Raw genomic sequence first — 23,230 nt, forward strand, 5'->3', positions numbered from 1 at the left:
CGTATATTTTTGCCTCTGTACGATCATAATAACGATACCTAAAGTTAATTTCCAACATTTTATTGAGAAAGTGTTTCTGACTGCAGTCTGGCCAAAATTTTTCATTACTATTTGCTTTCCTTCCCTGAATATGTAATGCAGCTATTTGGTGTTCTCAAATGATTCATAGGATGGAAATACAAATATTTGAATACCTGCATCAGACAAATATTTCATAAATATGTTGCAAGTGTAGTTACAGTTTTATTAATACAATTTCTATCCAGACCTATAGATTTCTATCTTATTTACATGCTTGCATATGAACGAATTTTTCTTGTAGTACCTGAGTAGGAATACTAAACCCTGTGAGATCATGTGCTCTTTTGATATCTGTGGTTTAAGACAGAATATAAATAAATTAGAGAAAATCTATAGCAGAAAATATGCAAGAATTACAAGGCAAGCTCTCTCAAGAGAGCTACAAATACGTGTGATGTAAGACAGACAAGAGCGCAGTGGGATGCGATCAAAATCTATAAATATCTCTAAGGTGATATAAATGATGGATGACAACCATTTGGCTGCTAAAGACAGCAAGGGAAGACAGAATGTCTTGGAGCTAAAAAAGGGAGATTCAGGGAAAAGAAGTCTGATTGTGAGAGCAGTTGGTAAAGCAAACTCTTCAAGGAAATGTCTGAGATGCCTTCCCCTTCACCTGCCAAGCAGTTGGTTTGTCATGTTAGTGGAAATGTAGCCTTGCAAAATGCAGAGTAAGAGGTACAAGACACCTTCTTACCTTGATAAACTGCAGAAAACACTTCCCAGGTTTTCCTGATAAATTTGTTTTTTAAGCTGGGCATCAGTAAATAACATGGCCCAGACACTCAGGTAAAAGATGGCTTTGAGTGTCTGAAGCATACTCGAGCTTTTTGGCAGTGGGGCACCAAATTCGGTAGACTGCCATTTAGGAGATGCAGGCTTTTGAGCAGATTTAAGCACAAATCTTTGTCCTTCTTTGAATTGGCACAGGGAGGGCTGTTTTCTAGAGTGCTTGCAAAGAAACCAGCATTAATAGCCCTAATAAGGGCTCATTGCCATACTATGAGTGATTGCAGACAGCATGGAGGATGTCCTCTAGCTATCATGGAAAATGATTTACAGTAAAATGGATGAGCAGCAATGGGTGATAGATTATTGTTGTCTATGAGGATTTTACATCTGATCTGTGAGAGTATTTTTGGTTTTCCCTTTTCAAAAACTCAATCAAAGGACCTGACTTCCACCCTGGACCAGGGTCATTCCATACACTCACCATAACAGGATGCAGCATAATGGTGTCCTCATTTTTTAAGATTTAAGTTTTCTAGAATACCTGCAAAGCTTCATTGGATCTCACTTTTCTGTTGTCTTGAGTGTGTTCAGATAGGAGTTGGACTCAATGATCCTAATGGGTCCCTTCCAACACAGCATGTTCTGTGATACTGTGCTTTCTGCCAGATAGTCTCCCCACAGAAATAAGTCAGTTCTCCAAGGAGGCACTGCTTGAATGGCTGCAGCTACAGCTTCAGAAGGGCTAGGCCAGTACAGAGTGCTGGGCTCTGCTGGAAGGATGTGGGAGAAGGCAGGACAGAGAGGCAGGAGTGGCTTGAGCATTTCTACAAGTAGCCAGCTTGTTTCTAGAAGCAAGAGCCATTGCTGACTTTTGGGGTAAATGGGGTCAAAGCATTGCTTAAATTCTTAACAAAATAATCAGAGAAGGCAGGTAGAAATACAGAAATGTGTGCAGGCTACCTCTTAATCTCAGCTTCAAAGCATATCTTAAATGTGTAGTGGTTGTACATCTCTGGCTTAAGGATTCCTGCAGCCTCCTTCCCATTTCGTCACAAAGCTCTCAGTGTCTCTTTCCTTGGCATGGCTGAACCTCTGAGGAATGTGAGAATATGGTTATTTCCCTCTGCTAACTAGATATTTTCTGAGACTTAGGATCAAGCAGCAGTTTTTCTACAGCTTAATAATATCGTGTTTCTCTTCACTAATTTGCTTGCCAAATACCTAAAGTATTTTGGACAGAATTCAGTCCTTTGTGCCTCTGTTTCTCTTTTGGGGCCGTTCAAACTATGTTTCTTGCATTTGTCTTCCATACTGATGTCATAATTTTTCCCCTTTGAAAGTTCTGAATGATTCACTGGTTTCCATCTCTGAAGCTTTCTGTAGAAGGTGAGAGCAGTGTTGCAGTTACTTTACGGACTGAAAACTCATCAGTCTGATCCAAGGCTGCGTGCTGAACAGAGCAGACTGAAACACAGTGCAGAGCCTTTCCCACCAATCCATTTTACTTCCAGAACTGAAGACTTCTCCCTAAAATGAGCTTTTCTCGTTCATGGCTGCTATTGAAATAAATTTGTTAATGTTTCTGTTCTGCTTAGAAAACGTGTGCTACCCTATAAGTGCTAATTAACAAGAGCAGCTAATTAACACTTCCAGCTGACAGCTTAGGAGTGCTAAGTCAGCAAACGGTGTCAGCAAGTGGGCATGCTCTGTGTGCAGAAATGTTTAATGTCTCACCTGCAGAGCTTGATCAAATGGGCAGTCCTTATTTCAGAAAAGTATTGCTAATTAGGCCTGTTTCTTCTTAATAGACATTTTTCACTATTTTCCTGGAATATTTAAGCATGGATAGAGGGAAGGAATTTCTGAAGCTAATCAAAACTAATAGCACAGCAAATAGTCCCTCAGAAACTATTAGGCTTGGATAAGCTCTCCTTGGAGACCTCTTAAATTTAAAATTATACCATGTTCTTTTAAATAATATTAGCCTTTCTGCAGTGATTTTCGTCCAACTTGGGTTATTTGACATCAGAAAGGAACCAAATTAAAACAGATGCTTGGCATGAATAGACCTTATTTTTAGAAGGAAATATTACTGAAATGGAAACCTGTACATTTTCCAGCAGCACAGAACTGCAGAACTCTCTTTTTGTGACACTTCCATTGGAATTAGTATTGTAGATGAAACTGTCAAGTTAAAATCTGTGTGCTGTCACACCTCCTTTTTCAGAAGAGAAGCAAATCCCACCTATAGTCAGTTCCATTAGTGGTGCCCTGAATTTTCAAATACATCACAGTGTAGATATAATGTGCAAAGGGACACAAAATTAATTCTCCTTTTGCTCATCCTTCCCTTCCCAGAAAAGGAGGGGATTTTTACAGAGACTGTCACATCACACTATGTAATGAATCTGTTCTTAAAGGAGATTATTAACCCATGCTTACTCTCCAAACAGACTGTAGAAAAAGACTGTGTATAACAGAAAAAAAAAAAAAAAGCAGCTTTAAAAAACATATGAAATTCTCCTCCTTCTCCATGCTTTTTTCAGAAAGCCATTCAAGGTTCCCTAGTGCTGGTTAAAAGCAGCTTTACATCATCCCAGTGCCTAAATGCACTGGCAGCCTCAGGTGTGGCTGTACAAGGTATGAGAATGCCCAGGTGTGTCTGCCCTGCCTTCTGCTGGGCTTTGTGTTGCTGCAGCTGGAGCAGCAGATTGGGGCTGTACCAGCAGCCCAGCTGCCCCAGCTCACACTCTGGTAGCTCAGTTTCAGCTGCCAGGAAGGGTCACCTGGGGTGGTTGAAGACAAGGCAGATTAAAAGATCATTTAATTGTTTGGTCATTAAAGATGCACAAGGTCCTTTGTCCCCAGCACAGACAGACCCAACAGAGCAGTGTCCTTGCTGCTAGCTCGAGCACAGCCTGGCCAGAGCCTCATCCTTTCTCCTCAGGCTCATATCACTGCTCTTCCCATCCGTGTGCCTCATGTTTCTTTTCTGTCTTTTTTCTCACTCTCCTGCTTCTCTCTCACCTTTTCTTTTAGGCTGTTCATTTTCCAGACAGCAAAGGTAGTTAAACTTACCTTTTCCAATCTCAGAACTGTCGTGATGGAGAACTCCACGTGAGAAACACAGCCATTCTCCATTCTTCTCATGCACAGTCATTCAGGTTAATTTCAGTGCTGGAAAAGGCAATTTGTATTAGCAGGGCTGCTTCACTGAAAGTGGATTAGGGAGTGCTCACACGTACTGTTTCCTTGGCAGGGCTGTAAGGGCTGTAAGTCCCAGCTGGTGGGTGATACCAAACAGCTGAAGGCTCCAACATCTGCTGATGGTATAACTAGGTACAGAAGAAGAGATTTATCTACACAGTTGGAAGCATGCAAATACCTTCCAAAAAAGGCAGCAAGCAAATATATATACTGTCTATTTAGTTGCTCTGCCAATTGCAGCAAGGCTTTACCCACATGGAATTTTATTGATACTGTCTTTTATACTCATTAGTCTGCTCTGACAAGCTTAAATCCATTGAAAACCCATTAGTAAAGAAGAATTAGATGATTTTTTTTTTCATGCAGAAGACTTGTAGAACGACTTGTAAAAACTGGAAAGATGCATTAATTGGGATTTTGAAAATATTCTGTCCTGCTTCTTTTTTCCTTAATAAAGAAGGTGTTCAGTATTGTCCTTTAAAGGAGCTTGACACATTTTAAAATATCATGATGTTATTACCCTAAATCCCACCGAGGAAAGAAAATGCACCTTTTGCTTTCAGTTAGTCACACAAATTATGTGATAAAGAGCAAACAAATCCCCTGTGAGAACAAAGGACACTATTGACTGTGCTGAGCCCGTTTTACTCTAAAATTCTTTCATACACTGTTTGACACTGACGAGATTCTGAGCGATCCCTGGGTGTCCAATGCACAGAAAAAAGTCTGTTTGCTTTATGGCTCAGTTTCTTTCTCTTCTGAAGGGCAATGCATGACCCTTGTGCATCACAGCTCTTCTGGGCCAAGGTACAGTAGAGCTCATGTTACTTTTTCATTTAAGTTACTTATACGTTATGGTGAATTTTTGAGTTGGTCTTCTTCAACACACATCTAAAGAGAGAAATGGAAAAGTAGCATCATGACATATTACTCAAATTCTCAGGACTAGTAGCTGAGATCTTCCCTTAATTCTGTAATAGAGAGGGTTCATAAGTACATTTTAGTTGAATTCAAATCAAAATGAGTTTCCTAAAGAAAATTCATCATTGCTTGCACAGGAAGAGCTGAAGGATGTTCATGGGCTCTACCAGAGAGGACCAAAGAAGAGTCTGTATTCATGCAAAATACAGTGTCTCAGAGGAGACAGGGACCGGGGTGGCAAATGCTCTTTTTACCACAGGAAATTCTGGGTGGATTTAACAGCACACCAATAAACTCTCTGGAAGTGTTGTAAATCACTGCACAGACTGCCCAAGGAAATGGTGAAGTCGCCATCCCCGGAGGCATTTAAGAGACATGTAAATAAGGCACTTGGGTTTTGTGATGGACTTGGCAATGCTGGGTTAATTATTGGACTTGCTGATCTCAAGAGATCTTTCCCAACTGAATGATTCCATGACTTTGTGAAAAGGAAGATCAGGAATATCACAGGAGTGGAGCTGTGGGGCACATTTATTTAATGGATGGCCACTGCCACATGCAAATAAAGACACTGTGCATACTGCAGCCGGTCTGACCTGCAGAGGGATTTCTGGTGAAGTTGCAGCAATCACCCCCTCTGCCTCTTCAGCAGTCATGGGCCAAGTGTAAGGCACAGGCACACTGAAGAGAGGCACTGGCAGGGTGACAGTCATATTTTGCTGTGGAGGAGAAAAATGGTTCTGGTCTGTCCAATTAGACTGCCCAGGGACTGTCTTGCAATTTGTATTTACATTGCATATTGTGAATTAGAAGCATTAAATGTCTTCTGCTGCTGTTGCTACTACATCAGTAGCAGAGTGCTTCGGGTTGTGTTTGTTTTGGTTTTGTCAATAGCTGAGACTATTTTTGGTTTGGATTTTTTTAGGCCATATATATGCATTTATAGTCTTGCATTATTAATAGTCACTTAAAATTTTCCACAGCTCTGGATATTTGCTTTCACAGGGAACTGCAACGGAAAAGGAGTCTGGAATATATAGCTTGCTACAGCAGCACAGTGGTAGTGGTCCTTCACACTGGTGGCAATACTTGCCACAGTAGGTTCTGCTGGCTTGTACAGGGCAGGCAGATACTAACAGGGGCACATGTGAATTTCTCCAGTAACTTGACAAGAAGTTTATCAGTGTAGCCAAGGAAGTGGCCCTGAGGATCTTCTTGTATGTTAGGCTTACTGGTTGAGTGGGACACATTTAGTCACTGTGGTTGTGCTCACATGGAGTGGGTCCATCAGGACTTTGTTGGCTTCTTGATAATGTCTCAACTAAACTGGGAGAACAACAGCAGAAATATTTATTTCATTCACCTATTCTTGAGGTTTTACTTTATTTATTCAAAGGTGGGCAATAACCATTTACCTGCATCAGCTGCCTGTTGCACTTTCATTTGTCACACTTCCATTAATTCAGAGTCAAATCCCTGATATGGCCTCAGAGGCATACCTGAGCCATGGAAAATTTCTGACCATCTTTATCGCTACACATACATACCAGTCATGATAACTGTGAAACCTCTGATTTATATTCAGTTATGCATTATTATGGCTAATGCATAAGATTCTACTCATGTACTTGAATTTGTATCATCATAAATAAACCATGAAAAATGCATATATTTTATTAAAAAGCAGGCAGGCATTTATCTTCATTAGCAAAAGAGGTTTTCAAAGAGCTGTTTTTTCCCTGCTAACATCATAATTTAAAATTTGTGCTCTGTGCCCAGCTCTTGGAGAGAAACTAACCACATTTAAGTATGGAAGCCTTGATATCCAAGGTAGTAGTGGAAAAGATTTTCTGAAAATGCCACCCATTCCACTTTGGTAAACCTGCTATTCAAAAGTACTGCTGTTGTTTTCTAGCAATAAGAAATAGAGACAAAATAGTGTACTCTTATGAGTTTCTAGTAGAACGAGTCTTTCACCATCTCCTGTGCAGTTACTTTTGAGATTCCAAAATGCAGAGATTTCCCTTAATATTATTTTTTATATTCCATATTTATGATTTAAATCTGTAAAGTGAGAAACATTAATCAGTGTTCTCAGCTGGACAAATGACTAAAGCTCTTTGCCTGACATGGCAAATATGGTTACCAGAATCACTGAGGAGAAGTCAGTGCTCTCCTGCTAGGTGGCTTTCCATGCAGTGATGCTCTCTAAGCAGCAGCTGTCATGTTTTTCTAAGACCTGGTGCTACAGGTTTGCTACATCCAAAATTAAAACTTTTGCATGTCTTACTATATTGTCTAATAAGGCAAAAGACACTGACTACATAGAAGTGTTCTATGAAGCAGATTTCTTTCCAGTTTAGGAATGGTTACATGGCCAAATACAATGTCTGGTCACACTGTTGTTCACTACAACAGCTTGGCCCAAAGAGCCAATTTATTACCAAAAGTTTCAATTCAAATCTCCCCTGACAGTAAATGTCCATACATTTTCATTTCTGACAAATACATATGACAATTAATTTCTATCAATTTATTAGCATATTTACAAGCATATGCCAATATTACGATTCTATCATTTTTTATGTCAAAGAGGTAATTTTAAAGCTACGATTATTTTAAAACTCTCGATGTTGTTTGATTTCCAAATGATGCTTCTTGTTACTGCCATTATTTATGGGTAAACAGAACTGTAGGCATCAAAAGGAGGGCCTACGCCTCCAGAATCTAAACTAATTATTGCTCCATCTGCCTTTGGCAGGCACTCAGCATGGCTGTCATTTGCACATGGTTTGTGCTGTCCTCTCATAGAATAATGATTAATAGAAGAATTTTGAATATTAATTTGTAGGAATTGGTTGCTTTGTGCTTAGTGCTGCTAACTGGTATTTGACTACACTGTCCTTCATTTATTCCAGATAATTGATAAGAGCAAGAGAGACCCTTCTGAAGAAATTGAGATACTCTTGCGATATGGACAGCATCCAAACATCATTACTCTTAAAGATGTGAGTAGTCTTTGAGTACTTCAGCATTAAATGATTTTCACCTTCTAATCACACTCACTTTTCAGTCCATGTCTGGAAAATTCTTCAGTTGAAGGTCTGAGCTAAAACCAGACCCATTGAAATCAAGGAGAAAAACATGACTTAACAAATTACTGGATAGCATTTGGAACGACTGGTCAGGTTATGCATTCTCCAGTTACTGTCTAACAAACCTTAAAAAAAAACAAAGGGGCACAGTGATGGAGAAGAAAAAATGGGTTTGGGTTTGGGTTTGCAGCACTATTCAAAAGGGGATCTCCCTAACTGGGTGTTTTGGGGCACTGCTGAACACACACAGTGGTGCTGCTGGGCAGGGGGATGATCTTTCTCAAGCAGCCAGTCACTCCTGTGCAGCCTGTGCTATCTGCTTTGCTGGGAAGAGGAGAGCTCACAGAGTCACCAGGATTCCCCCAGAGTGTTTTAATACCAGGGACTATTTGCCTTCTACTCCAGCAACCATTCAGGTATTTTTCTTCGGCAATTTCATATGAAAAAATATTCCTTCACTATGCTTAAATGAAGTAGTGGCCTTTGGTCAGAGGTGTTTTACTTTAGCTGCCTGAAGTCTCACCTAAGATTGTCCACACCATGTCAGATTCAGAGTTACAGAACAAATCCTGCTTGTGTGAGTGGCCAGTACATTGTGGTTTAGACCTTAGGAAAGTATAAAAGAATCTTCTAATCACATGCCCTCAGGAAAGTCTCACCCAATTCTTAAGTGTTAAAGTGTATTTTAAAAAATCTTAACAAAATAAGTTTTTATATTCCTTTCCAAAAACATTTAGAATTGATGACTATAACACTGCCTATTACTGCAGTCTAGATAAAGGACAATGACATGAGAATGGTTGTCCTCCAATTTAAATGATAAAATTTCTTTTACCAACTGCCATTGACATTGAATGTAAATATCTCTTGCAGCTGATACCAACAATATATTCACCAGAATTGAAAATATAAACTAAATAATATCATTAGATGCAAGTGTTGGCCAACAGCATAATACAGCTCTTTAGCTGATCATGAGTCAAAGGGAAATATTGATATTTGAAATGGCAAATGTTACCCTGTGGAAGTGGAAAGAGAGAACACTACTGAGAAGAATGCTTGGGTGAGAGCCAGCAGGCATTTGAAGCTGTGTGGAGTGGTGCTGTTTTTAACAGCTGAGCCTTCTCTGTTGACATGATAGAAAACCAGGAAAGCTACATTTCTGTGAGGACAAATCAGCAAATTGCTACAGACACCAGAAAAAAGTGATGATTTACGTCATTTTATAAAGTTTTCTTTTTAGTTGTTGAGTGTAAGGAGCCCATTTCCCACACATTTGCCGATATTTTCTTCTTGCAGCTTCCCACGCAAGCAAGCCAACACTGTGGTTAAAGGACCAACCTTTACCAAGCTGGTGGGTCCAAGACATGCGTTTGCTGTGTTCCTGTTGCAGGTCTATGATGACGGGAAGTTCGTGTACCTGGTGATGGAGCTGATGCGGGGCGGCGAGCTGCTGGACCGCATCCTTCGGCAGAAGTGCTTCTCAGAGCGGGAGGCCAGCGCTGTGCTGTGCACCATCACCAGGACTGTGGACTACCTGCACTCTCAGGGGGTAAGCCTTGCTCTTTTGGCTTAGCTGCACCAACCTTCTTAAAATTCAACTTCCTGAAATCGCAAATACTTGTGATTTTGCTTCTCTGAAATGTAAATATGTTTTCCGCCCCCCCCCCAAAATCCTACCTCAGTATTTATAGTTACATTTGGTTTGTGAAATAGGGTCATTGGCTTTTTATCCATTTTCCACTGAACTGAAGCATGTCAAAGTAGTATTTTCCTTCCCACACTACAGTGATTTTTAAGTTCATGTACTTTCTTGAGATTTTAGTTGTTGGCTTTTTATCACAATCATTGTTGCAGGATCTGAACTTTTAGCAACACTTCAGATAGGGTAGCTGGATCATCAGACAGGTAGAAAATCAAATGCTCAGCTCTCCAAATGAAGTGACAGTTTGAGCAGCTGATGGGAAAGACTTCTGTCATGCTGTTAAAATCTGACTTTTGGAGTCTAAGTTCTATATACAACAGTTTGAAAAATCTCTCCTTTTCTGCATTTCCGGGACAAGCAGCTTGGATCACCAGTCAAATATTTATTGCTCTTCCTGTTTCATGTTAAAACAAAGTGCATTTTGTCATTTGGCTTCTATGCTTTCATGGTAATTTTTCAGTCTTGCTATAACAAATAAGGCTGTTTTCCTGCCACTGAAATTCAGCGTATCTGGTAAAACACACAGTCACATGAAATTGTGTGAATACATTTTGTAATTAAGAAAGAATGTAATCCCTCCTTTCAGATGTGGGCCACTCACATGGACAACCACAAGAAGACCCTCATACACTTTCCTCCCATGATGTGATTTATTCTTCACCTTTCAGCTGGGTATTCAGGGCCATCAAGCTCCAGCAGATTCTGCCACCAGGATGTTTGTACAACAGCCCAGTTTGGCCACTCTCATGAAGTTGTCTCAGAGCAGCAGCACCATCCCAATACACCCACAGAGGCTGTCAAATATTTTGTCTCTCATTTTAACAGACTTTCATTTTTTCCCCTTCATTTCTCCAAGGCTTTTAAGTAAACTTTTTTCCAAAACTGAAATATTTTCGGCATGAGCTCTTGACCTACCCCAACCAGCAGACCAGAAATGGCAGCCAAGCCCAAGTGCTCCCTGACCTCCTCTTCTCACTTGTTTCTCACTGTTCTCTCTTAAGGTCGTGCACCGAGATCTCAAGCCAAGTAATATCCTCTACATGGATGAGTCAGGAAACCCAGACTCTATCAGGATCTGTGACTTTGGCTTTGCCAAGCAGCTGAGAGCGGAGAACGGGCTGCTCATGACTCCCTGCTACACAGCCAACTTTGTTGCTCCTGAGGTAGGATCACATTTCAAAGCCTGCAGTAGTCTGTGTGTCCTAGGAAGCAATCCTTCCTCCCTTGCTGCCTTTGTGAGAGCAGCAAGGCAGAAACCAGGCTACTGGCATTTGCACAGCATCTATTACCATAATTTTCCTATTCCTGCTCCTGTCACAGCACTTGTTTTCCTCCTGACAGAAGTTGGTGTCTGTCTTGGACTGTGCACTCAATGTTTTGGCTCATTACTAGGATGAATATCTTTTTTTCTCTAGCTGCTTCTGATCAGACTGCTTTTCCTCTAGTGCACTGCATCAGAACAGGATTAAGGCTCAAGAGGGAAATCTTGATGTCAGGTCACCCAGAGACATTGTGGAGTCTCCTTCTCTGGAGATATCCAAAAGCCATCAGACACAATCCTGAGTGTTCCAAGGGACCCTGCTTGAGCAGGAAGATTGAACTATATCACCCTTCCAACCTTAACTATTCCAGGAGTCTGTGATAAAACTGAAAAAAAAAATCCTTGCACAAAATCTTTACTGTGCTGAAATCAGTGAGAGTTTTATTGTTGAATTCACTTAGCTAAAGAAACATCTCTCCTCTTGGGCTTTCCTAGTACACATTCACCTCTGTTCTGGGGGATGTAGGAAATTCTTTCTCGTTTTTACAGACAGGAAAGTGAAGGAAGACCAAACAGTTTATCCCAAGCACAGGGAGAGGTGACTCTGCATGACTGGCAAGTGCTGTTCCTTTCATGCAGTCCTGCAGGAGTGGGCATGGCTCAGTGTTTCATGGCTTGGGCTCTTTACTGTATTTGACTCATGACATATTCATATCTGCTTCCTCACAATGAAGGAGCACGAAGTTAATTTCTTGGGTAATTATCCATTTCTTGGAGGGATGAAGATAAAAAATTTTAGTATTTGCAATACACTGCTTCAAATGTGTGTCTTCCTTTGCTTGTTTTGGTCCATATAAGAAAAAAAAAACAACTGCTGTCTTTCCATATTTCATCTGTTCTCTACTATCAAATACCAGTGTCTCTCAGATGATATCATCTAGCAGTCTTTTTTCTCCCTAAGTTTTATCTTTCTCCCATGCACTGTTCATTTGTGACTGGGAAGAAAAAAAATAGGATGATCTTTCTGTCCAGGGTCCTTTCATGATACCAAAAGTTACAGGAATCATAGCCTTCCAGCATCAGAATTTGTTATATAGAGACCATTGCCAGGGCAGTATAAATTCAAAACAGATTTTCTTCAGAGAAAAAACAAACCTTCCATTGCCAAGATAGATTGCTTTGGGGTATTTATTTGGTTAGGCTTCCATTTTAGAAATGGGAATGAGCTGTTTAAAATTATCAAAGTAGATTGAAAAAGTTGTGTGGCACCACAGCCATTCAGTTTCTAAACCACAAAAAAAAAAAAAAAAATCATGTTTGCAAGATTTGAAGCACTCAGATTTCCTCCAAGGTACAAGATGCTTAAAATAGGCGTAGCTATTTTTCATTATGGGCTCTTCTCTTTTCATTATCAGACTCTTCTGATTTGAACTGAAAGCAGAAATCACATTCCCAGACATTCATGATGAGTAAGACAGGTCCTGCTAATGCAGGAGACATTGGAGATTAATTGAAACATTACCAGAACTGGCAGAGAGCTTACATAAAGCTTTAAGTGCTTTTAGTTTTACCTGTGATATAATGCTGCCCTCCGGCCTAGATTTGACTTTCATGTTCCCTGTCTGAGTCCAACTGCAACATTTGCCATGTGCTCGTGAAACCAATTAAGGAGGCAGAAAATCAGCTGAGCTGGTGACAAAGAGGGCAGTGACCGAAGGAGGAGGACATGTTTGCCCACTTGGATCTCCTTTATTTTGGAAACAGTTAGTTTGGGGTTTAGGTGATAGCAAGGGCAAAGATGAAGGCTGTCTGAAAGAGGCACGCTGCCACCTAGTGCGAGTCGTGCTGCATGCGAGGAGGAAAGAGCCAGGCTGTTGTACTACTGATACAGTAGGGTGCTTCTGGATAAAGTAAAAATATTTCACTCTGCAGGTTTCCTACAGAATTTGTGAAGACCCACTGCTTTGTGGTTTGAAATGATGAGGTTCTTTATTTGCTTTTGTACCCATTTGAATCCCTGCTTGTTACAACTGAGACAATCCTCTATTTGAAACACTGTTAACCCAGTAAGTCAAAGACTACAGAAATAGAAGAGGTTGGACAAATATCTGAGCCGTTCTCAGAACTGGATGGAACCAGGGTATCATTATCTCCAGGATACCCATTGTCCCCACAATGTCCTGCTATGGTGTGGCACTAAGAACCAGTTTCTGCCTCTATTTCAGATCCCACTAAGTTCTGGAAGTGACCTAATCATTTTGAGGTTGTGTAACCACTTGCTCATTAACCCTCTCCACTAAGTATCATCACTACCCCGTTTTTCTGTCACTCACCTTGGACTTGATTGTCCTTGGTTATTGGAGGAAAAGAGAGAAGAAGTGAAATTGTAACTGTGCAAAACACGAGAACAACCACAACAAAAGATAAATATTGGGCATTCAGTCTCACAGGTGAAGCAAGAAACAGCTGAGTTTGTCAAATAGCAAAGAAGTTTTTCCCATAAAAACTAACATTAATAGAGAGGGAATGAATGCAGGAACTAAAGGAATAGAAATAAATAAGTCAGCCAGAAAGCCTGCACCTTATGTGCAGAAGAGAGAGGCAGAAGCACGATTTTACCAGCTTTGTCAACAGCAGGAACTGTGGATTTTTCTCTGGTTTTGTTGCTGTGGGAGTCTTTTTAGCTTGTTGGCTTTTTTTTTCCAGGTAACAAATGTTCACTCAGCAGCATACCTGGCAGATGGTTGCTTTGCCACTCATCATTTATAAAATCTGTTGAGGCAACATTTTCTCAAACTGTTTTTCCTTAGCAGAATTTGATCTTTTCTGTGATAGACTTCAGATACTTAAATCACTCCTGGGTAATAAGGCTGCAGGTCAGAGAAAACTTGCTGAATTTTTACATTCCTTTTTCATGTGTTTTGCAAAAAGATGTATCTTCTGGTCCATCTAAAGAGGACAAAACTCCCTTTGTGTCAGAACTGAATAAACAGAGGGTAGTTTGCTTTTATGGGAAGATATGGAGGTGGTCCTTGAGCTTAGGTGGTCACTTCACTTTCACTTGGACCTGCACTGACTCACCAGGCATTTCTTCTAGTGTGCACAAGCACAAATGAAATCTGAACTGCACCTTACTGCTACACCTTCCTGCACCCTTACTGCTACATCCTGTATCAGTATTGAACCAACTGGTCAGATCTCTGCTGACTACCATGGGTCTTGTTTGCCCCATGGGAAAAGGGGGTCAAGTTTTAGCCTGCTGTTGACTCCAGTCTAAATGTGCCCACTTTTCTTTATACAGAAGTAAGAGAAGCCTTTTAGCATGCATCTTCATTAGTCTGACATTATATATGCTTCAGTGTGCATCCATCTGCTGTATTAAATCCAAACTGAGCTCAGCTGGAATACTTATCATTGTCATTTATCCCTGTGAGGCATCCACGGGGTTGTTGGTAACTTTTATGTTAGGAGGATATGTTTTGAAGTATTAATGAGCTTTTTTTTTAAATGAAACATTTTAAAGGGAAACATTTTAAAGCAGTAAAATTTTGTTCTGCTTTGCTGCATGTTGGATGGTCAGAGGAGCTCTCAGCCTCCCTAGCTCCAACAAACTGCACTGATCTGTCACACTGTGAAGGGGAAAGATGTGCTGAGTTTAACCAGCTCATTTCAGCCTGGGCTTTGCCTTGCTCCATAGCACTACTGGACATTTTGATCCCAAGGCCGCCACCTGTTCAAGGCAGATAGACAGCTAAGCCCTGAGAATGTCAGCAGACACAAGCATTAATCAGTGCATCTTGTAGATCAGAAGCTAAAAATTCAGGAATGCAGTTTCCCTATTTTCATCTCTCTCTTTCCTCCCCACAGGTCCTCAAACGGCAAGGTTATGATGCAGCCTGTGACATTTGGAGCTTGGGGATCCTGCTGTACACCATGCTGGCAGGGTGAGTGGTGAGGTTCTCCTAGAGCAGCAGTCTCCAGTGGGCTCAGCACTGACTAAGCCTGAAAGCAGTCACAGATAGGGATTCTGGCCTCCTTGAGAGGTGTGTGTTCAGTTGTATAAAGCAAGAAAATAGATGTCAATGCTTAAAATTGGAATAAGTTTTTTCTAGGATGTGTAAATATCTTTGACACTTGACAAAGTGTTTAGGTTTTTAACAGAAAGTGCTTGTATGCACTGAGACCTAGACTCCTGAAGGGTTCACTCATGACTTAAGCAGTGGGGAAGTTTTCTATTAGGAGAGGTGCATAGGAGAATGAAGAGCCTCATCGTGTTCACCTTATCCATGAAAGAAGGTTAATTCATTCTGTTGATAGCTAGAATGAATTATTCAGCTTCATTATTCTTCATCTGTTATTGTTATTGAAATGTCTGAGCACCTTTAAAAGCTAAAAAAAAACCCCACCCAAACATAGTTTTCAGATGCTGTTTGAAAAAATAGGATTCAAAAGAGATAAACTAGCAAGAATAGCAACAGGCAGCAGAAACTTTTGAGAGGTACTTGGCAAAAATACCCCTACCAATGTGTTGGCTAAAACAAAATATTAGCACAAGAAGATCCAGAGAAAGGCACAGATTGAAATAAGCAGTGAAGGATAGGAATAAGATGTGCTGGGATGATTGAGAAACAAAGTGCAAACCCAGTCTAGAGTTACCAGGCTTTGAATTTTATTTCTCAGACTATGGTATCTGCACATTCATCACACCTAAGCACAGCTTGCAGCTTTCAGTGACCTCTCTAAATTGTTGAATCTGCTTCATGATCATTCAGCTGTGACAAGAAGATTGGATTGATTCCTAGGTTTTATACAGAAAACAAAGATTTGGACTCTGACTTTCTGTTATTCTGTTATATGTGAACGGTAGAAAAGATGCCAGGGGTCTCTATCTCATCTGTTTTATTCTTGACTGCACATGTTCAGAGTCAGCTGAAATATACCAAGACTTTGTGGGGAAATATCCCAGTCTGGTGGATCTCCAAGAACCTATTTCTATTTGGCTGATGTCCATGGCTGCTACACAGCTGGAATCAGTAAAATAAAATTAACACATTATCCACAGTTACATTTGTTTGGTTGATTATATTCAAAATACTTCTTTATTGAATATGAAGAAAAAAAATCCAAATATATTTGAGTCAGAAATACAAATAGCACAACTTAGTGGATGTTCTGTTTACTGACAGGTGCCAGTAGCTTGCATCTCTCTTTTTCTGCACACCAGAGAAAATAGTAGTAACAAAATCAGTTAAGAAATGCTTTTTTAGATAACACCACTGCATTTATGAATGGTCTTGTTCTTCCTCACTAGAGGAGATTAGTAGGACCTGACAAGTATTTTCATCCAGGACTTCTTTCTCCTCCTATAATCACTACGAGGTGAGAGGACTCAGCCAGGAATAGAGCACCAGCCAGGGATGATGTTAATGGAGCTACTGATAGACCTCAGAGTTTTTGCCAGTCCATAACTCTTACTGCATCCCCCCTGATAGCTATAGATTGGAGTAACATCACATATCTCTTTGGGCTGAACTGCTATGAAGACTGAAATGTTTTTGAAAATGAGAAAATACTGCATGAGGAATTGAATTTGCTACCAGAAGCCAGATGGGATAGGAAGCTGTGGCCAAACCAACTGTTTAACAATCTAAAAACTGCTCTGGCAAGTTTGAAGAAAAGACAGATTGAATGAAAAATATAAAAATCCAAAATACCTACTTCTTCTAAACCTATGCAGCTGTTCATGATTGCAGAGTAAAATTTGGCCTGGTAGTTGTTAGTCAGCTGCAAAAACCGTATCTCTTGTCACTTTCTGAAGACAAAAAGGGCACCTTCTGCCTGTGACACTGATTTTGTCACAATCTGGGTGCTTGTTAAAAGTCATTTCTGACTGGCTGGACAAGGAAATAACTTATTGCAGGTAATTTCTTTTGCTCAGCTCATTTGCACATTATGGTTAACAAAGCATTGCAAAATACATTACAAAGCTCTTTTTTCTTTTCCTTTTTTTCTGTTTCAGATGGTATTTCTTCTGCTTTATAATTTTTGTCCTTTCTTGCTGTTACCAAGTTATTGGTATTGGCAATAAAGGTGTTGTCAATAAAGCAAAGTTAAATCAAGAGGTAAACACTTGACTATTTTTATGAAGAGTATTTCATTCCTAAAAACTATAACAGAACAAAAATTTAAATTTAAAACAAAAATTTAAAAAACAATTAAGGAATCTGTGTTTTCCTCTACAGATCAATATGAGGAACCACCAGGCTATATAGTTTGAGTGAAAATGAAGCAGCAGTATCAGTGGTACATTCTGGAACTAAACTCATGTTCTGATCATTGGCAGTTAATACAGAAATCGTGTACTTGCAAATTATATAGATTCTTTATCTCTCTCTCCTTCTTTTTGTTTTTTTTGCATAGGTTTACTCCTTTTGCAAATGGACCAGATGACACCCCAGAGGAGATTCTGGCCAGGATTGGCAGTGGCAAATATGCTCTTACAGGAGGAAACTGGGATTCAGTATCTGATACTGCAAAGGTCAGTGAACCCTTTCTCAGATTTTCTCTCAAGATTTAAATACCACAGAACTCTTTTTTTGGTGCAACTGCACTTCTAAAAGAAGTGTAGGTTTGTCAGTGCCACAGGTGTATAGTCTGTGCATGAACCACCTTTTTGTTTCTCAGTTAACCAGGAGCAGACAGTTTCAATTTCTGTACAGATCACAGTTTAGGCTGCCCATCTATCACAAAGCAGGGAAAACACTGAGAGAAAAAACTCATCTGGTGCTGAGATCTTTAGGCACGAAGCTGTGCACTAGCCTGTGAGACAGGTAAATGGGCAGGAAAGTTGCAAGCTTCCAGTTGCCCACCATTAATCAGAAGCTTTGACAGGCTTTAAAGAGGCTTTTTGTTTCAAGAGATGTCATTTTTAGAAACTGTTAGTATCCAATGGAAGAACATTGATACTTTCCACTACAAAGCTGCAAGCAATCCTAGTAACGTATTAATCTTGCTACCAGCACCTGTTAGCCTCAGAGTGGATTTTTAACCAGCTTTCCAGTTTTAAAATTAAAATGTTTTGATGCTGTAGAATGAAGCTAATTGAACTTCAGTTACCTGAGTGTTGAGTTTCTCTTCTAAGTTTCTCTTGTAAGCATGCCTTGAGGTCAGTGAGGAGACGCCTCCAGATGGCATCCTCTCCCTCTGTATTTATCACACCTACAAGGTCACCAGTAATTGACAGTTATTCAATAAGATTAGTGCCCTCCACATTATGTTTTTACTGGATTATTAGCTGAGAGTTGAACATTACACTTGAAAATTTTGAAGAGCTGACACTTAAAGAACATGTTGCCTGTTTAAAGTGCATCACTCTCTCCATTGGACATGCTAATGATGACACTGCCAACAGAAAGATCTTAGTAAAACCTGCACAGCCATTAATTACTTTCTCCCTTGTACTTCTCTCTTCCTTTTCAACCCAGGACATTGTGTCTAAGATGCTTCATGTAGACCCTCATCAGCGCCTGACAGCAGTCCAGGTCCTGAGACATCCATGGATAGTGAACAGGGAGTACCTGTCTCAAAACCAACTCAGCAGACAGGATGTTCACCTGGTTAAGGTACCTCCTACACCCTTCCCTCATCCTTGCTTGCAGAATGAGCTGTCATTTGTGGAAATAGTCTGAAAAGTGATAGACGAGTTGGGAAAATTATTTGCCACAGAGGCTGAATTTAAAATGGCACTGTATTACCTGTATTTTTGACTGTCACCTGCTCAGTATTTTCAGCTTTAGGCTGCATTGTAATAACCTGGTGGCACATACTGCTCTTCACCGTTTTGAATCCAAGACAACTCTAGCTGTCTGCCAGCCTAAATGGTATCATTTCATGGAAATTGTGCATGTGTGACAATTTTTTAGGATACTGAATAAGGGAAGGGAAAAGCATCAAAGAAGTTAATTTCAGCTCAGAGTTTTCTCTTTCTCTGTTCCACAGGGTGCAATGGCAGCCACTTACTTCGCTTTAAACCGCGCACCTCAGGCACCAAGGCTGGAGCCCGTGTTGTCCTCCAACCTGGCTCAGCGGCGAGGCATGAAAAGACTGACCTCTACCAGATTGTAGCAGTACCCCCAAAAGGCCTCCTTGAAATCCCTCAGTTTATTATTTGAGAAATTCATCTTTACTTGGCTAGCAGAACCTTTCTGGACAACCTGCACATGAAATTGCCAGAACTAGCAGAAGCCCCCGTAAGGCAAAGTTCTCATTTGCTACATCTTTTCTTTTACATTCCAGCCAGGGTCCCGAGTTCAACAACTTCACAAAGATGTGCCAGTTTTGCCAGTAGCTCTGTTTCTTTATAAAGATAAAGCCAAATAAAATAGGCAAGCTCCATCCTTTCCACCCTAGGAAAACTATTTTTGAGTCTGTAAGATGTTCCATGGGAACAGTTTTCATTTTGTTTCTCAAGAAAAGCACTTTTTGCTATGAAGAATGGAGTCGGGTTAGGATGCTGCTCCAGCATGCATCATGATGAAGTGACTTGGCACAAGTAGACATCTGCTGATCTCTACTCACCCCAGGAAGAGTGAAAGCTGCAGAGACACATGAGTAATACCTTATTTGAAACAAGTGCTTAACAACATGACGTAGAGAGAGCTGGTGGTGATGGAAATACCTTCTGTTCTTGAGGAATCTTTTGCACTTTGCCCCTGCCTTCTGTGGAATGAAGCTAGCACCTCTCAAGGAGAGTGTGCCACCAGCTCTGACTTGCTTAAAAGTCTCAGAGAGCAAAAACCTCTGAGAAGCTCGGTCTTCTGAAGGAAAGAATGGGTCTTATGAGACTGTGGAGAGGCATTCATGCAGAGCAGTGTGAGTAGGAGCCTGTGGATCAGGCAGGAGAAAGGTGTCTGGTCTTGGCCAGCAAGCAGGTCTGGAAGGATCAGGTGAAGGGGCTGGGGAACCAAACAAAGGCAGGGAAGGATGTGAGTGGCTTTGAGGACAGTAAGCAAAATAATGCAAAGGCAACTGGCATACAAGTGGCTGGGGGCAGACTGTGACTCCCTCTCAGAGCAGGGGCAGTCCCCCTTCAGTGACTGGTGCACAAGACACTGGGTGGCTGGGCTGCCCAGGGGCCACGAGGGTCGATGCAGCCATCCATCCTCCCAACCATCACCCAGTCTGCTCACTGAGAGCTGTTCTGGCAGCCCAGAGGGCCACGCTGGAGCAAGAGAGGCCACTTCCAGTCACTGTTCCCTGCCCTCCCTGGCTGATCACCCAAATCTGCCTCCATCACCCATGTCCCTGCCTGGGTGTTCTGCTCTAGCAGAGCTAAACTCCCCATGCCATGTGTGTGCAGAGAGTACCCACTTCTGAAGAGTTCAGCCAACTCTGTTACAAGCTTTAATAATAATAAATTATGAGAAGAAATGGGAGGATGCTCTGCTTTTATATTTATATGAATATGTACATGTGTATTTATATACATATAAAACAAAAATTCTGTGCCCTAATACCTGGATTTTCCAGGTCCAGGGATAGGAAACTTTTGTTGAAATGGTCTCTGCAAAATGGACTTTTTTCTCATTCCCTGGTTTCAAAGAAAGCAAGCAAGGTTTGTGGTGCCAGATGTGAACTATTTTTTTATTCCTTTTCTTACCCATCTTGGCTTATTGGTGGTCACAAGCTGACCAAGATTCTTCTTTGTACTGCTTTTGTTAATTTTTATTTTCCGAGTGAATTTTGTCACCTCAGATGCTTGGTGGGAAAAGCTACTGTGCTGTGTTGGCTTTTTTCTGTTGTGACAGGGGAGGAAAAAAAAAAGAAAAATGTGAACATGGAGCTTCATATGCTAGACATGGTAATTTTTGCTTGCTGGGTAGTTTGTGCATCTCGGTGCTGAACTGGAATTACCAGATCACTGCCTCAGATTGTCCAAGGGGTTATTTGTTATAGTAATATTCTTCCTAAAACTATCTCTGCTTCAATGTTGACTGAAGTTTGTTTGCATTAGTCTATTTTTAAATTTAAATTTATTCTTAATAATTTAAACTGATATTTAATGTTCAAGTTTATGTGCTGTGCACAGAGGATCGCTGCAAAGCAGCTCTCCTTGAAGCCCTTCTCTTTTCTAAAATAAACAATGCTGTGAAACTTCACACAGAGGCTGAGTTGGCTGGGACTGACGAGTGCAAACACACGGGTGGGTGTCTGTGCTTGTGTACACAGCAGCCCACATTCTCTCCTCTGGCTAAGCTGTGCTCAGTGTCAGCTTTTTGCTGCCTTAAGAATGTTCTGCTGGTTAGAAGTTAAGTCTCACTCATTTCTGCTAACAACACACCGTGAGGATATCCACTGGCAGGGATGTCCTGGCTGGTGCAGAACAGCTCTGGCCAGGCCTTGCTTCCCTTGAAGTGACTTCTGTCCTGGAAGAAGGCAAGGTGGGCATAGGGATGCAAAGGGCAACCTGGAGGGAGGGCTGGATTTTCTGGGGTCCCAGCTGGTATGTGCTGTTTCAACAAAACATATTTTTAGTGGTCGGAGTAATTGTATTGTATTGTATTGTGTTGTATATGGGCAGAAAGACTGTTGGAAATGTTATGAACAGTTTTTGTCTCCCTCTGAGATTCCCTGGTCATCTTACATTGCTTCAGTTTGCTTTCTCTCACAACCACTGGAAAAAGTCTAATTCCTTCTATACATACGCAGTCTTAATTCCTTGAGGGTTTTTTTTAAACTGAATAGTACTGTCAGCCAAGCTTACAGGATGCTGTTCTTCCCAAATTTTAAGGGTTTTAATCTCTTCCTGACTTTCCTCTTTCTAACCCATCAACTATTAACATAGAGACACTTGTGCACTTACACATCTTAATGCTCATTAATTACTTTATAAGCCTATGAATAATTATTAGCCCATACCTATAGTGAGCTTTGTTTTTTAAGGTTTTGTTGCCAGTGCATCCACATGTGTGCATCTGTGTGTCTCTATGTAAACACATGCACAAAAAGGTGCTGTCCCAGCTTGTTCAAATAAATAGAAGTGTAGTCAGAGGTGGAGGTAATACTCAGAGGGTTTTGTCTGCAGTGTTCTTTGGAATCTGTCATTGATAATGGTAATGATTACTCTGGGTGTAGAAAAAAAGGCTGTGCCCATCCATGGAAGAAACTTATCCATCCAGGCCCCCCCCTGTCCCAGATGTGCATCCCCGTGCACTTCCAAGGGCAGATCAGTCTCCCCTCTGCAGTCCTGCCATGGGAGGTGATTTTCTGAGGGTTTTGTGACCTTTTCCAGTCAAGTGAACCCAATTAAACCTTTTCCGCTGTCAGTCTTGCTGATCCAGCTCACTTGGACTGAAATACAAGAGCCTCCATCAGTAAATCCAAGGGAGGCAGAAAGGGAGGAATATGCTGCTGGCAGTCATTATTTCAGACTGATAGCGCCCACTGGTTCCCCTGGCCCAGCCGGATCCAGGAGAGGATGCTAGGCTGTGGCCTAATTACTGCAATGGCTGCTTTTACACCAGCACCTCCTTTCTAGACTCCTGGCCATGGTGTAGCTCAGCAATAAGCACTTTTTTCTTTTTTCTTTTTTCTTTTTTCTTTTTTCTTTTTTCTTTTTTCTTTTTTCTTTTTTCTTTTTTCTTTTTTCTTTTTTCTTTTTTCTTTTTTCTTTTTTTCTAGGAGAAAATTGAAAAAGGCTTAGCCTCTTTCTTTCGCTCTCTCTCTTTATATAACCTTAAGAGACATTTACTTAATGTTATGTATAACTCCTGAAAGTCTAAAAATCTCTTTGAATTAGAACATACCATCTTGCAAGCTTTTAGTCTATAAAGTGACCTAGTGCCTTAGACTATTACAAATATTATAGTTACGTTTTTAACCATCAAGCTGCACAATGCAATGAGTATCCAAGGCATACCCCGGGGTACCTGTCACAGACATAGTCATCTCATCTGGAGCCCCACTTCAAAATCAGTCACAGAATGGTCTGGGTTGGAAGGGACCTCTAGTGTCCATCTAGTCCAACCATCCTGCTAAAGAAGGTTCACTTGGAGCAAGTTGCACAGGACCATATCCATGCAGGTTTTGTTGTTCAGTCCAGGAGAGAAGTGTCTGCCCAGCAAGGAGGAGGCATATCCCCACATTTTGAAGAGCTGGACCCCACCTCTACAGCTTCAGGACTCTGAAGAAGCCAAATGAATATCCCATGATATTCTTCATCCCTGATGA

At 40.9% G+C, this 23,230-nt stretch overlaps 1 protein-coding gene across 5 annotated transcripts in view; it reads left to right on the forward strand.

The window, feature by feature from the left end:
* Positions 1-22,563, forward strand: part of RPS6KA2 (ribosomal protein S6 kinase A2) — a 286,567-nt gene extending 264,004 nt beyond the window's left edge. For all 5 annotated transcript variants that reach the window (XM_064708648.1, XM_064708651.1, XM_064708647.1 and 2 more), the window contains 7 exons: positions 7,860-7,949; positions 9,430-9,588; positions 10,743-10,904; positions 14,870-14,946; positions 17,423-17,540; positions 18,487-18,624; positions 19,001-22,563. In XM_064708648.1, the coding sequence (XP_064564718.1) occupies positions 7,860-7,949; positions 9,430-9,588; positions 10,743-10,904; positions 14,870-14,946; positions 17,423-17,540; positions 18,487-18,624; positions 19,001-19,126 (870 nt within the window). In that variant the 3' untranslated portion in view covers positions 19,127-22,563. The remainder of the gene's footprint in view (positions 1-7,859; positions 7,950-9,429; positions 9,589-10,742; positions 10,905-14,869; positions 14,947-17,422; positions 17,541-18,486; positions 18,625-19,000) is intronic.
* Positions 22,564-23,230: the final 667 nt, after the last annotated feature.

The sequence above is a fragment of the Zonotrichia leucophrys genome, chromosome 3, assembly GCF_028769735.1.
Source record: "Zonotrichia leucophrys gambelii isolate GWCS_2022_RI chromosome 3, RI_Zleu_2.0, whole genome shotgun sequence".
NCBI classification, from domain to species: domain Eukaryota; kingdom Metazoa; phylum Chordata; class Aves; order Passeriformes; family Passerellidae; genus Zonotrichia; species Zonotrichia leucophrys.